General features: G+C 50.2%; 1 protein-coding gene across 3 annotated transcripts in view; it reads left to right on the top strand.

Moving 5' to 3' along the window:
• Positions 1–13,385, top strand: part of HMMR (hyaluronan mediated motility receptor) — a 90,482-nt gene extending 77,097 nt beyond the window's left edge. For all 3 annotated transcript variants that reach the window (XM_029583574.1, XM_029583575.1, XM_029583576.1), the window contains exon 22: positions 13,305–13,385. In XM_029583574.1, the coding sequence (XP_029439434.1) occupies positions 13,305–13,321 (17 nt within the window). In that variant the 3' untranslated portion in view covers positions 13,322–13,385. The remainder of the gene's footprint in view (positions 1–13,304) is intronic.

Below are 13,385 nucleotides of genomic sequence, written 5' to 3'. Positions count from 1 at the left end.
GTCATACCAGGATCAGTCCAGACTGCTGAGATGTACCCAAGCTGCCCTAAAGGGGGTGGGACCTGGAGATCCCAGCTCAAAGCACACTGCTGCCAAACGAATCCATCTTCGAATCCCGCACGTCCAAGCGGTAATGCTTGGCAAACGTGTGCAAAGATTTCCAAGTAGCCGCCCGGCCAATCTCTTGGGGTGAGACACATCCGCTCTCGGCCCAGGACGCAGCTTGTGACATAAGAGAATGCACCTTAAGTCCATCCGATATGGGACGCCCGTGTGACATATATAAGTTGAAGCAATAGTGTCTTTCAACCAGCAGGCAATGGTAGCCTTAGAAGCCTTAGTCCCTTTCTTAGGACCACTCCACAAGACAAAAAGATGGTCTGACAATCGGAAAGGATTAGTTACTTCCAAATACTGCAAGAGGACTCCGCGAACATCCAATTTCTTGAGATCCTGAGCCTGATGAGCATTCCTAACCTCATCTGAGAATGCTGGCAACTCAATCGACTGGTTAACATGGAAGGGCAATACCACCTTAGGCAAGAAAGAAGGTACAGTCCGCAGGGAAACCCCCCCCCCCCCCCCCCGAGTCAGCGATGCGCAGGAAAGGCTCCTTAAAGGACAAGGCTTGAAGTTCTGAGATCCTTCTAGCTGAACAGATAGCCACGAGTAACACTTAAGTGTTAAATCCTTTAGCATAGTTAGCTTTAAAGGTTCAAAAGGAGGACTACACAGACCACGAAGAACCAAATTTAAACTTCAAGACAGACAAGATCGAGCGCACCGGCGGTTTTAGGTGTTTTGACACCCTTCAAGAATCTGACCACGTCCGGGTGAAGAGCAATGGAAGTACCATCAACCTTATCTCAAACAGCACAAGGCTGCTACCTGTACTTGCAGTGAGCTGTATGCCAAACTTTTCTTTAGGCTGTCCTGCAAGAAGGCAAGAATGTGACTAATGGCAGCCTGCCGCGGGGACACACTCAACCCACGGCACCATGAATCAAACACCTTCCATACCCGAACGTAGGTAACAGAAAGTAGAGGTTTTACGAGTGTGGAGGTCACTCCGGGGCCACTAGAACAACCTGTCCCTGGTGGGATTTGATCCGGCGCAAAACCTTCCCCACCAACGGCCATGGGGGAAACACGCAAAGGAGAATATGTGGAGGCCAAGGAAGAACCAGAGCATCCACCCCTTCCGAACTGTGCTCCCTTCTGCGACTGAAGAAACGAGATGCTTTCGCGTTCAAACGAGTGGCCATCAAGTCCGGCCGGTGATGAGCTGCAGGGCCTAGTTTGATAGTTCCCATTCTCCGGGATCTGGCTTCTGCCGGCTGAGGAAGTCCGTATGTTGTCGACCCCAGCTATGTGAGGTGCCACTATGCAAGACAGATGGCATTCCGCCCAGTCTATCAACATGTCCGCTTCGGAGGCTACTAGCCAACCTTTTGTGCCCCCTTATTGGTTTATGTAAGCCACGGTGGTCGTACTGTCGGATAGGACCCGTACCGCCCAGTGATGAACTAATGGAAGAAAGTGGCGCAGCGCCAAGCAAACGGCCCTGGTTTCCAAACGATTGATGGACCACTTGGTCTGTGGCAGCGTCCAAAAACCCTGCGCTGACCGCGACTGACAGACTGCCCCCCAACTTGTCAGGCTAGTATCAGTTGTCACGATGATCTATTGAGGGGGCTCCAGGTCCACGCCTCGAAGCAAGTGATCCAGAATCAACCACCAATCCAGACTGGACCTGGCCGGTTCGAGGAGCGGTAACGGCAGCTGGAACTCTGCTGACTTGGAGTCCCGAGAAAGTAGTGCCCTCTGCAAAGGCTGCACACGAGCAAAAGCCCAAGGGACCAACTCCAAGGTAGATGCCTTAAAACCAAGAACCTGCAAATAAGTCCCACCCCACGGGTAAAGGAAGAGCTAACAGGCGCCGAACCTGAGACATTAGCCGCTCCATGTTCACCAGTGGCAGGGAAACCTTGCCCATACCGTTGTCAAACCATGCTCCCAGAAATTCCAACACCTGGGACTGAATCAGTTGGCTCTTGGTATAGTTGACAACCCAGCCGAGGGAACTCAAACGACTCAAAACTGATTGTACTGCATTCTCGCAGAGCACTTTCGACTTCGCTCGGATGAGCCAGTCGTCCAAGTAGGGATGTGCCAATATGCCTTCTCTCCGGTCTCGCTGCTACCACCACCATCACCTTGGTGAAGACCCTCGGAGCAGTCGCCAGCCCAAAGGGTAGGGCAGAAAACTGGTAATGTTGCCCCATGATCATGAACCGTAGAAATCGCTGATGATATTCCTGGATGCCTATGTGGAGATAAGCCTCTGTTAGATCCAAAGCAGCCAAAAACTCACCTTTGTGGACAGCCGCAATGACGGATCTTAATGTCTCCATTCGAAATAGAGGGATTTGCTTCAAATCCAATATCTGGCGGAATGAGCCCTCCTTCTTGGGAACGATGAAGTAAATGAAGTAGCAACCGGTCCGACGCTCGGCTGCGGGAACCAGAACAATGGCTCCCAGAGCCTGCAATAGAGACAGTGTTTGAAGAACCACTTGCTGCTTCGTCTAAGACCCTCTGGGAGATACTAGAAATAGATCACAAAGGGGGTCGTGCAAAATCCAAAGCATAGCCTGATTTATAATGTCTAGAACCCACTGGTCTGAGGCTATCTTGGTCCATTCCTCTCGAAAGCGGAAGAGTCGCCCCCGATCTCCGGAACTGAGGGATGGGCTGGCGTCCCTTCATTGGAACGCTTTGTTGTTGGCAAAGGCATGAGAGGTTCCAGAGCGCTGAGACTGCCTGCCACGAAAGGAATGCGCCCATGCTTGAGACCTTGTGGGCGGCTGCCGAGGGATGTATGAGGAAGAGCCCCTACCTGAGCGGAAAGCAATGTCCTCAAAAGCAGCCCCAAAATGCGCCAGGTGAACGAAATGATCTGGGCTTGTCCTCTGGTAGCTTGTAAACTTTGTTCTACTCCAAGGAGCAAACCAGTTGCTCTAGCTCGTCTCCGAATAAAAGCTTGTCCCGAAAAGGAAAGGAACCCACCTGTGACTTAGAGGAGGCATCCGCCGACCAGTTAAGTAGCCATAGAAGTTGCCATGCGGAAACCGCTGAAGCCATAGTGCGGGCAGAGGTGCGGAGGAGATCATACAAGGCCACCGCAGCTTCCATGCGGTTCACCTGCTCAGCTTCCTCTGGAGGAAGGTCCTGTGTTGTAAGCATTTGTGGGACCCAGCGGAGGGTGGCCCTCTGCATTATGCTGCTGCAAACCGCGGCCCTCGCTCCTAATGCTGAAACTTCAAAAATCCGCTTAAGCAAGACTTCCAGCTTCCTATCCTGGAGGTCCTTGAGCGCTGTGCCTCCTGTAACAGGACTGGTAGTATGCTTGGCAATGGCCATGACTGCCGAATCCACTTTAGGGATCTTAAGATCCAAAGACTCATTAGAGAGTGGATAAAGCTTTTCCATGGCTATGCTGACACACAGGGTGGCTTCAGGGGTATCCCATTCCCGTGACATGAGCTGGAAAAGTTTTGGATGGAAAGGAAACATTGCAGCAGAGCGTGAAGCCCCGATAACACAGTCTCCCGGCGAAGCATCCGGAATCGCCTGTGGAACTGGGATCTCCTCAAGTTCCTGAAGCACATGGGAAATCAACGGGGTCCAGCTCCTCCTTGCAGAACAAGCGGCGTATCTGAGGATCATCCCATTCCACTGGATCGGCACAGCCCACATCACGAGTGGAGGGGTCCTGAGTCACGGGATCCGCAGATGGGACAGGAATGGAAGGTCCATCACCCTGGACCATGCTAAGTACCCTCAACCCAGGTCTCTCTTGGGCTGCTGTTACCTTAAAACACTTAGCTTGGGCAGGAGACCGATTTTTCCCTGTCAATTTCAGCTTCTACATAAGCCTTATGCAGAAGCAATACAAAAGGAAGAAAACGGGTGAGGTTTCTTTAAGGCAGTCCGTCCCCCCCGTCCCCCCATCTATAGAAATGGGGGTGGGCTTGAGTCCCGTTGAAAATCGCGCGGCCTTTGAGAGTGAGTGCCGGCGGGCACAGAGGAGGAAGCTCCTCTCCCTCCCCTGTTGAATCTACATCCGGTTCTGAATGAGGCAAGATGGCCGCCGCCCCCATGCCGATCGGGAGCGTGCTGGGCCTCTGCCTCCGAGGAGGCGATTCGTTTCGGTGTCCCCTCAGACGCGGCAGGGCTGTTCCCCTGCCCGAAATCGGCCGCTGCAAAGGCCCCTCGCCCCCAGGGATACACCGGGAGCAGAGGCCTTCGCGGGAAAACCGGTACCCTGGCTCCCCTCACGCCGTGCAAACTGCTCCCCGCAGCATGGTAAAAGCACGTGAACTCAGTCGGGTGACAGGCTACCCCTTCCGGAAGCCCGGCAGATTAAGACAGGAGAGGGCCGCAAAATGTGTTGAAAAAACAGAAATAAAAACCCTCTCGTGTTTAAAAAAAAAAAAATTATTATTATTTTTTTTACTAACTTTAATAAGCTTTCTAAACTCAGGGGAACAACCTCCCTGAACCACCAGGACACTGGATCAGAGGAATTATCTGCTTCTCTGGAATAGCTGTGCCTCAGAGGTATGCTGCTTCTCTGTAGGAGGGGGAGAGTGACCGGCCCACCGGTAAGTCCTCCCCATGATAGCTCACCAGGTAGGGGACAAAATGCTTCTCCGAGAAAAGGCTGTAGGGCAATGCCCTGCCTTGCCTGTCTGTGTCCTTCCTTTTTTTTTAAGAATTGATCTAGTCAGAGGATTCTCCCTTGAGTTTAAACCAAACCTGTAAGCGGGAACCCTCCCAATTTAGAGATGATCAGGACCACAGGTTATGCTCTCTCAATCTGCTGGAGTCAGAGAAATATTGAGGGATCGCAGGTGGCACACCAGGTTATATGGGAGGTGCCTTTCAGCTTTTCTCGGACTCCATCTGCTGGAAGGGAGGCATAACCCAGCAGTCTGGACTGATCCCAGTACGTACAGAGAGTTCGAATTCTAATTCCCTGTACATACCAGGATCAGTCCAGAGAAGTGGGTTGTGTATCCCTACCAGCAGTTGGAGTCTGAGCAAATCTTTGGGCACTGCCATATATACTATAGTGCCACCTGCAGTCCCTCAGTATTTCTGACTCCAGCAGACTCTTAGGGATACACCTGCAGTCTTAGTATTTTTAGTTTGAGTTTTTTTAGGTTAGATAGTTTTGATTTTTTTTCTTTTTTCCTGCGATTGCTTCCTGAGCTGTTAGGCACCTTCGTGGGCCATCCCTCAGTCGAAGCCGGGCGTCCGGGGGGGTTAGATACCCCTGTCTGGGTTTCGTCTGTCAGCTCGGGGGGTGAAGACCAGAGGCCTTCAGCTGCTCCCTTGGCCCCTGCAGGAGGGAAGATTTCTACATAAAGTTAATTTAAAAAAAAAAAAAAAAAGTTTTGCTGGCTTTCTTCAGCTGAGCTGAGGTGAGGTGTGGGTGCAGGGGAGTGGCCTGCGTTTGGCAGCTGTTCAGGGAGCTTAGCTGTGCATTTCCTCGGCTCCGGGGTGCGTCTGGAGGGAGGAGGTGAGTGTGTTTGACGGCACCTCGGTTGTCAGCGCATCTCGCCACGATTAGCAGCTCAGTGCTTTCGGCAGGGTCCGGAGCACCATTTTTTTGTTTCTTTTCCCGCGTCGGAGCAGCGCGCGATTTCTCAGACTGAGCCTCTCTCCTCAGCACGGGTCTTTTTACCTTTAGACCCGCAATCTTGGCTGGCAGCTTCCCGGGTATGTGGGCACTTGAGGCCCCCCCCCCCTTTTTTTTCTGGCCTTCCTGTATTAGGCAGCTGCCTGGCAGGTGGAAGGCTCGTCTAAATCGGTTGTTCCCTCCCGCAGGGAAAGGACAGAGGCCCCACAAGGCGGATCGGGGGAAGAGTTCCCCCCCCCCCCCCTCCCCCCCATTTTAGCCTCATGGGGGCCGATCTCAGTCTGAGAGTTGGCGATCTCACACCACTCGATTCCCCAGAGGGGGACCCGGAAGGATTTTCCCCTGAATTTATTTTGCTGATGCATCAAGCTTTTTTGGCAAGGAAGCATGCAGCATTTAAAAGGCAGGGGCAGCCGGGGGACCTGTCGGAGCTTGTAGCCGCAGCTACGGCTGGGAGAGTGCCCTCGTCCGGTGGCGGATGCCCGGGAGCCGCAGGATCTGGCTTCTGGGGCGGGGGCTGCATCAGCCTCTGCTGTGGGTCCAGCGGATCTGGATCCAATCCTGGATTTGGGAGATGTGGATCTGGATGACCCGGATGGTAACGACGACATCCAGCCTACTGAAGGGGACGATCCCAGTGTGGTGCGTCTGTTTAAGAGGGATGAGCTGCATCCACTGATTCCCCAGGTATTGGATATCCTAGGCCTGAAGGTTTCCCAAGAAGATTCAGACAGTGGGATCCAGGACCCCACAACGTCTTTTCCATTACCTAAGAAGGTTCGGAAGCTGGTTACCTTGCAAGTGGGATGCTCCTGATGCGGGCCTGAAGGTGGGCATAAAACATGCCATATAGGGTCAGACCAAGGGTCCATCAAGCCCAGCATCCTGTTTCCAACAGTGGCCAATCCAGGCCATAAGAACCTGGTAAGTACCCAAAAACTAAGTCTATTCCATGTTACCCTTGCTAGTAATAGCAGTGGTTATTATCTAAGTCAACTTAATTAATAGCAGGTAATGGACTTCTCCTCCAAGAACTTATCCAATCCTTTTTTAAACACAGCTATACTAACTGCATTAACCACATCCTCTGGCAACAAATTCCAGAGCTTTATTGTGCGTTGAGTGAAAAAGAACTTTCTCCGATTAGTTTTAAATGTGCCCTATGCTAACTTCATGGAGTGCCCCTTAGTCCTTCTATTATCCGAAAGAGTAAGAAACCGATTCACATCTACCCATTCTAGACCTTTCATGATTTTAAACACCTCTATCATATCCCTCCCTCAGCCGTCTCTTCTCCAAGCTGAAAAGTCCTAACCTCTTTAGTCTTTCCTCATAGGGGAGCTGTTCCATTCCCCTTATCATTTTGGTAGCTCTTCTCTGTACCTTCTCCATCACAATTATATCTTTTTTGAGATGCGGCGACCAGAATTGTACACAGTATTCAAGGTGCAGTCTCACCATGGAGCAATACAGAGGCATTATGACATTTTCCGTTTTATTTACCATTCCCTTTCTAATAATTCCCAACATTCTGTTTGCTTTTTTGACTGCCGCAGCACACTGAATCGACGATTTCAATGTGTTATCCACTATGACCCCTAGCACCTAATATGGAACCTAACATTGTGTAATTATATCATGGGTCATTTTTCCCTATATGCATTACCTTGCACTTATTCACATTAAATTTCATCTGCCATTTTGATGCCCAATTTTCCAGCCTCACAAGATCTTCCTGCAATTTATTTATTTATTTTTATTTATTGAAGGTTTTTATATACCGGCAACAATGAAAAACATATCTTGCTGGTTTACATAAAACAGGAGTGCAGTAGATACATCAAACTGGAACTGTGGTGACCGAAGGTGCAGTTACATTTAACAAGGGTAGCAGAACTGGGAGAAGGAGGAAAAGAGAGGATAGATTAGTAACAGTTAAACAATATACAAATTAAATACTATATTAAAAAAAAAACCATGGTTGAGGGCTGCTTGTTTTGAGAAGGAGACAGTGAAGTCATTAGATTGTGTCCGGGAAAGCTTGCTTGAACATCCAAGTCTTAAGTCTTTTTCTAAAGGTTAGGAGGCAGGGCTCCTGTCTGAGGTCTGTAGGAATAGAGTTCCATAGGGGAGGACCAGCTGTGGAGGTGGCACGATCTCTTAGGGTAACATGTCTGGTAGTTTTTGCGGGGGCTACTTGGAGGGAACCTCTATAAGCATCTCTGGTGGGTCTTGACGAGTTGTAAATTTGGAGAGGGATTTGCAGATCAAGAGTGGTGAGTTGATGTATGGTTTTGTATATGACAGATATGGCTTTGTACATGATTCGGAAGTGTACTGGTAACCAATGAAGCTCTTTCAGGATGGGAGATATGTGGTCTCTTTCCTGGCTCCTGTCAGCAGACGGGCTGCTGAATTTTGTACCATCTGAAGCGGTTTGGAGTAGGATGAAGGGAGACCTAGTAATAGTGAATTGCAATAGTCTAATTTCGAAAAAATGACTGCTTGGAAGATCGTTCTGAAATCTTGAGCGTGGAAAAGAGGTCTTATCCTTTTTAGTACCTGGAGTTTGTAGAAGCAGTAGTTAAATCACAATCTGCTTGTGATTTAACTACTCTTAACAGTTTTGTATCATCTGCAAATTTGATTACCTCACTTGTTGTATTTCTTTCCAGATCATTTATAAATATATTGAACAGTAAGGTTCCCAATACAGATCCCTGAGGCACTCCACTGCCCACTCCCTTCCTCTGAGAAAATTCTCCATTTAATCCTACTCTGTTTCCTGTCTTTTAGCCAGTTTGTAATCCACGAAAGGACATCGCCACCTATCCCATGACTTTTTACTTTTCCTAGAAGCCTCTCATGAGGAATTTTGTCAAACACCTTCTGAAAATCCAGGATATAGTTTTGCAGAGCTATGGCAAAACTATATCCTCTGACAGATGTTTTGGACCTCCTAAAGATCCCGAAGGTGGACGCAGCGTTGTCTGCAGTTACAAAGAAGACCACGATCCCGGTCGCGGGGGCGGCCGCTTTGAAGGGCATGCAGGACTGAAGGCTGGAGATCCAGTTGAAGCGGGTCTTTGAAGTGGCTGCATTGAGCCTGCGGGCGGCGGTCTGTGCTAGCCTTATGCAGAGGGCATGCCTCTGCTGGCGGTGATGCCCTGCATGCCACAAGATTAGAAGCGGACATTGCATATGTGGCAGATGCGCTGTATGATCTGGTGCGGACCTCTGCACGGAGTATGGTGTTCGTGGTGTCTGCGCGTCGACTCCTCTGGCTTCGAAATTGGGCGGTAGACTTGTTCTCCAAGTCCCAGCTTTGTAATATCCCCTTTAAAGGCAAGCTTCTTTTCGGAGAGGAACTTGATAAGCTGGTTAAACTGCTCGGGGAGTCTAAGGGCAATAAGTTGCCGGAAGATAGGAGGCCTTCTAAGAAGGTTTTTCCCTCCCCATCTCGCTTTCTGGAGTACCACCGTTTTCGTACGGGCAGATATTCCGCGCCTTCGGCTTCCGAACAGGCTCCGGGACGTCAGCAGTCCTTTCCTGGGGGTCGTCGCGCCGGTAGAGACTCTGGACACCTCTGCGCAGGAACCAGTAAACCCGCCCAAGTCACGAGTACCCATTACGTCGTCTAAGCTGTCGGAGGCAGATTATCCAACTTTTACACGGAATGGGAAAGGATCATCTCAGACTGCTGGGTTCTGGAGGTGATCAGAGACTGCTACGCTCTAGAGTTCTCGTGACCAGTGCGGGAGGATTTTGTGGAGTCTTGCGTGGCCTCTCGCACCCGACGCGGTTCAGGTAACTCTGCAGCGGCTTCTCGAGCTGCGAGCGATTGTCCCAGTTCCGAATACACAACAGGGACGGGGAAGATACTCAGTTTACTTTGTGGTTTCCAAGAAGGAGGGCACGTTTTGTCCCATCCTCTATCTTCAGAAGGTGAATCGCTGTCTTCGGATCCCTCGTTTTCGAATGGAAACCCTGAGGATGGTAATGGCTGTTCAGAAAGGGGAGTTTCTAGCCTCCCTGGACCTCACAGAGGTGTACCTTCATATCCCCATCCGGGTGGACCACTAGCTGTTTCTGCGTTTCAAGGTCTTGGGGGCAGCACTTCCAGTTTCGGGCTCTTCCATTTGGTCCCGCAACAGCCCCTCTAATGTTCACCAAGGTAATGGTGGTTGTAGCGGCCTTCCTTCGCAAGGAGAGGATTTTGGTCCATCCTTACCTGGACAACTGGTTGATTTGCGCAAAGTCACGGGAGGTCTGCGAGAGATCAGTGCGCATGGTGATGGTGATCTTAAAGTCGCTTGGGTGGGTTATCAATGTGCAGAAGAGTCACTTGGAACCCACTCAGGAGTTGATTTACTTGGGAGCGCAGTTCGACACCTTGCGCGGAAAGGTGTTTCTGGCACTGGACCAGGTGACAAGTTACAGGACCAGATCCATTCTCTCCTTTTGGAGGAAGACCCCCACAGTGTGGCATCATCTACAAATTCTGGGGTCCATGGTTTTCATCTTGGATTTAGTGCCGTGGGCGTTCTCACTTATGACCATTGCAGCAGGCACTGTTATCTCAATGGAGTCCGGTGTCTGGCATCAAGGGCATTGGCAGGTGGAATTGTTCAGAGTCGAGAGTCGGCCTGTTGTGTTACTATCGTGCGCCAATCTGGAATGGGGGGTGGACTTGGAAACCCCAAATTGGTTGATAATCTCCACCGATGCCAGCCTATCCGGTTGGGGAGCGGTGTGTGCAGACAAATCCGCCCAAGGTCTCTGGTCTCAGACGGAGGGTGCACGGTCCATCAATCGACTCGAGACAGCAGTTTGGCTTGCCCTACAAGCATTCCTGCCCTGGATCCGGGGCAGAATGGTGTGTTCTCCGACAATGCGACGACTGTGGCTTACATCAACCGACAAGGCGGGACAAGAAGTCCTGCGGTAGCACTCGAGGCGTGACTCCTATTCGCCTGGGTGGAACGTAATCTAGAGGGGATTGCTGCGTCTCATGTCGCAGGAGTGGAGATCATGCAGGCGGATTTTCTCAGCAGACAGCAGCTCGATCCGGGAGAGTGGGAGCTGTCTCCCGACACCTGGAACCTCATTTGCGCCAGGTGGGGTGTACCGCAGTTGGATCTGATGGCAACGCCGGCAAACACGAAGAGAGAATTCTTCTTCAGCAGTCGACGGGAGCAGGGCTTGGTGAGTCTCGATGCTCTGGAGTGCCCCTGACCCACGGGAATACTACTTTGCCTTCCCTCCCTGGCCCCTCATCGGTCGGCTTCTCCGTCAGATAGAGCTCCATCCAGGCAGGGTGGTGCTCTATGGTTGGTTCGCAGATCTGGTTCATTTGGCTCTTGAGGGCCCCTTGTAACTCGCGTATCTACCGCAGCTACTTCGGCAGGGTCCAATATTTTCAGATCGGGAGGATCACTTCTCTCTTGCAGCTTGGCTTTTGAGAGGCGACATTTATGCTTGAAGAGCTATTCCGAACAGGTCATTTCTACACTCCTACAGGCGAGACGCCCAGCCACCTCTATGGCCTGTGTGGAAGCTGTTTGAGGCATGGTGCCAACAGCGTTCCTGCGATCTGTTAGCAGTAAATGTCCTGCAGGTCCTGGACTTTCTGCAACAGGGACTTGCTAAGGGGTTACTGTTCAACTCCCTTCGTGTTCAAGTGGCAGCACTTGGTGCATTGCTTGGCAAGTTTGCGGGTAGCTCACTGGCAGTACACACTGATATTGCTAGGTTTCTCAAGAGGGTTAAACACTTATGGCCTCCCATCCGTTCAGTGTATTCTGATTGGAGTTTGAATCTATTGCTTCGGGTGCTTTATGGTCCCCCTTCGAACCTCTCCGCAGAGCTTCTTTGAAGAATCTAACTTTTAAAAAACGGTCTTTCTGGTGGACCCTTTGCTTGGCGCATCGGATTTCAGAGTTACAGGCAGTGTCATGTCGGGATCCCTTTCTTCGCATTTACGATGAAAGGGTGTCCTTGCGCATGGTTCCGTCCTTGGTTCCCAAAGTTGTTTCGGCTTTTCACGTCAATCAGACTGTGGAGCTTCCGGGCTTTCCTCAGTGCTCTCGTGAGGCCTCTCAAGGCAGGGATCTGCATATGCTGGATGTGCGGCGCATCTTGTTGCATTACCTGGAAGTTATTAATGACTTTCTAAGGTCCGATCATTTGTTCATTCTTTTTGGTGGCCAAAAGAAGGGGGACAGGGTGTCTAAGGTGACCATCTCTCGTTGGATTAAAGAGGCCATTTGTTCGTCATACATAGCCAACTGGCACCAAGTTCCATTGGGTCTCCACGCTCATTCCACTAGTTCCCAGGCTACTTCCTGGGCAGAATGTCAGTTACTGTCGCCTCAGGAAATCTGCAGGGCGGCGGTGTGGTCTTCATTGCACACTATCACTAAGCATTATCGTCTGGACGTGCATGCTGCTGAGGGGTCTTCCTTCAGTGAGTGTTCTGCTTGCGGGTCTTTCGGGTTCCCGCCCAGTGTAGGGTGGCTTGGGTACGTCCCACTTCTCTGGACTGATCCTGGTATGTACAGGGAAATGAAAATCGGTTCTTACCTGCTAATTTTCGTTCCTGTAGTACTCAGGATCAGTCCAGAGGCCCGACCCTTTCTTCAGCTACCGAAAGACAGCCTTACTGAGCTTTTTCTTTTTCTGCTGCTGGTTGCATGGGGCTCCATTTTTGCAGACATGGTTGATGGAGCAGTTTTTTTAGTGGTTGATTCGGTTAGGTGTTTTGTGAGGGCGAAGGGCTGTTCCATTTGAGTTCCCTTCGCCCTTTCTTTGTTAGTTTGGTATATGTGGGCTTGGGTACAAGTCAATACTGAGGGATTGCAGGTGGCACTATAGTGCCCAAAATTTTGCTCTCTGACTCAATCTGCTGGTAGGGATACACAACCCACTTCTCTGGACTGATCCTGAGTACTACAGGAATGAAAATTAGCAGGTGGTAACCAATTTTCATATCTCATTTAAACATGCAATAGCCCAGGAAAATAACAGATGTTAATTTCCGAGCCTGTTCAATTGTTGCCAGTTTTTGGTTGTGTTTTTTCCATTTTTAATCACAATTAAAGGTCAAGGGTTAGTGAGGGTACTTCAGGAGGCAGTGCTCCCAGACCCCAGAGGATGTTTCGGGCATAGTCAGTGGCTAACACCTGCATCAGAATCAGATAGAAGCTTCAGTCTGTGGTGGTGGTAGCAGCTTTATGGTTATGAATGTAGGCCCTTGGTACTTCACCTTGACTCCTGCTTATCTCTTCCCAACAAAGACCATCATGAGTTGAGCTGTAGCATGGACCAGGTTTTGTATGAAGACTGACTGATATAACACAACTGGCCTCCCCCCCCCCCCCCCCCCCGAAAATAGGCTGCTGTGTACTTGCATGTTATTATCTTACTATTTTAGTGAGCAGACTGCATCCAGTGAGAGGACTGTTTTTTTACATCTTATGTGGCAGAACAGATTTTTTTTTAAGCTGTTGGTTCTCTAAGACAGTGAACAAGACTCTTAGCAAAAGTGATCTGTAAACTTCTATGTATGCTTACATACTTTATATATTTCTTATTGCAGGTAATAAGAACAAGTAGCAGTCCCATTCTGGCTTTTGCCTTCGGCAGTGGCTTGCTTGATATCGTGTGGCAAAACTTGTTT

Source organism: Rhinatrema bivittatum, chromosome 18 (assembly GCF_901001135.1).
Source record: "Rhinatrema bivittatum chromosome 18, aRhiBiv1.1, whole genome shotgun sequence".
Lineage (NCBI taxonomy): Eukaryota > Metazoa > Chordata > Amphibia > Gymnophiona > Rhinatrematidae > Rhinatrema > Rhinatrema bivittatum.
This window is presented reverse-complemented; position numbering and strand designations above follow the sequence as displayed.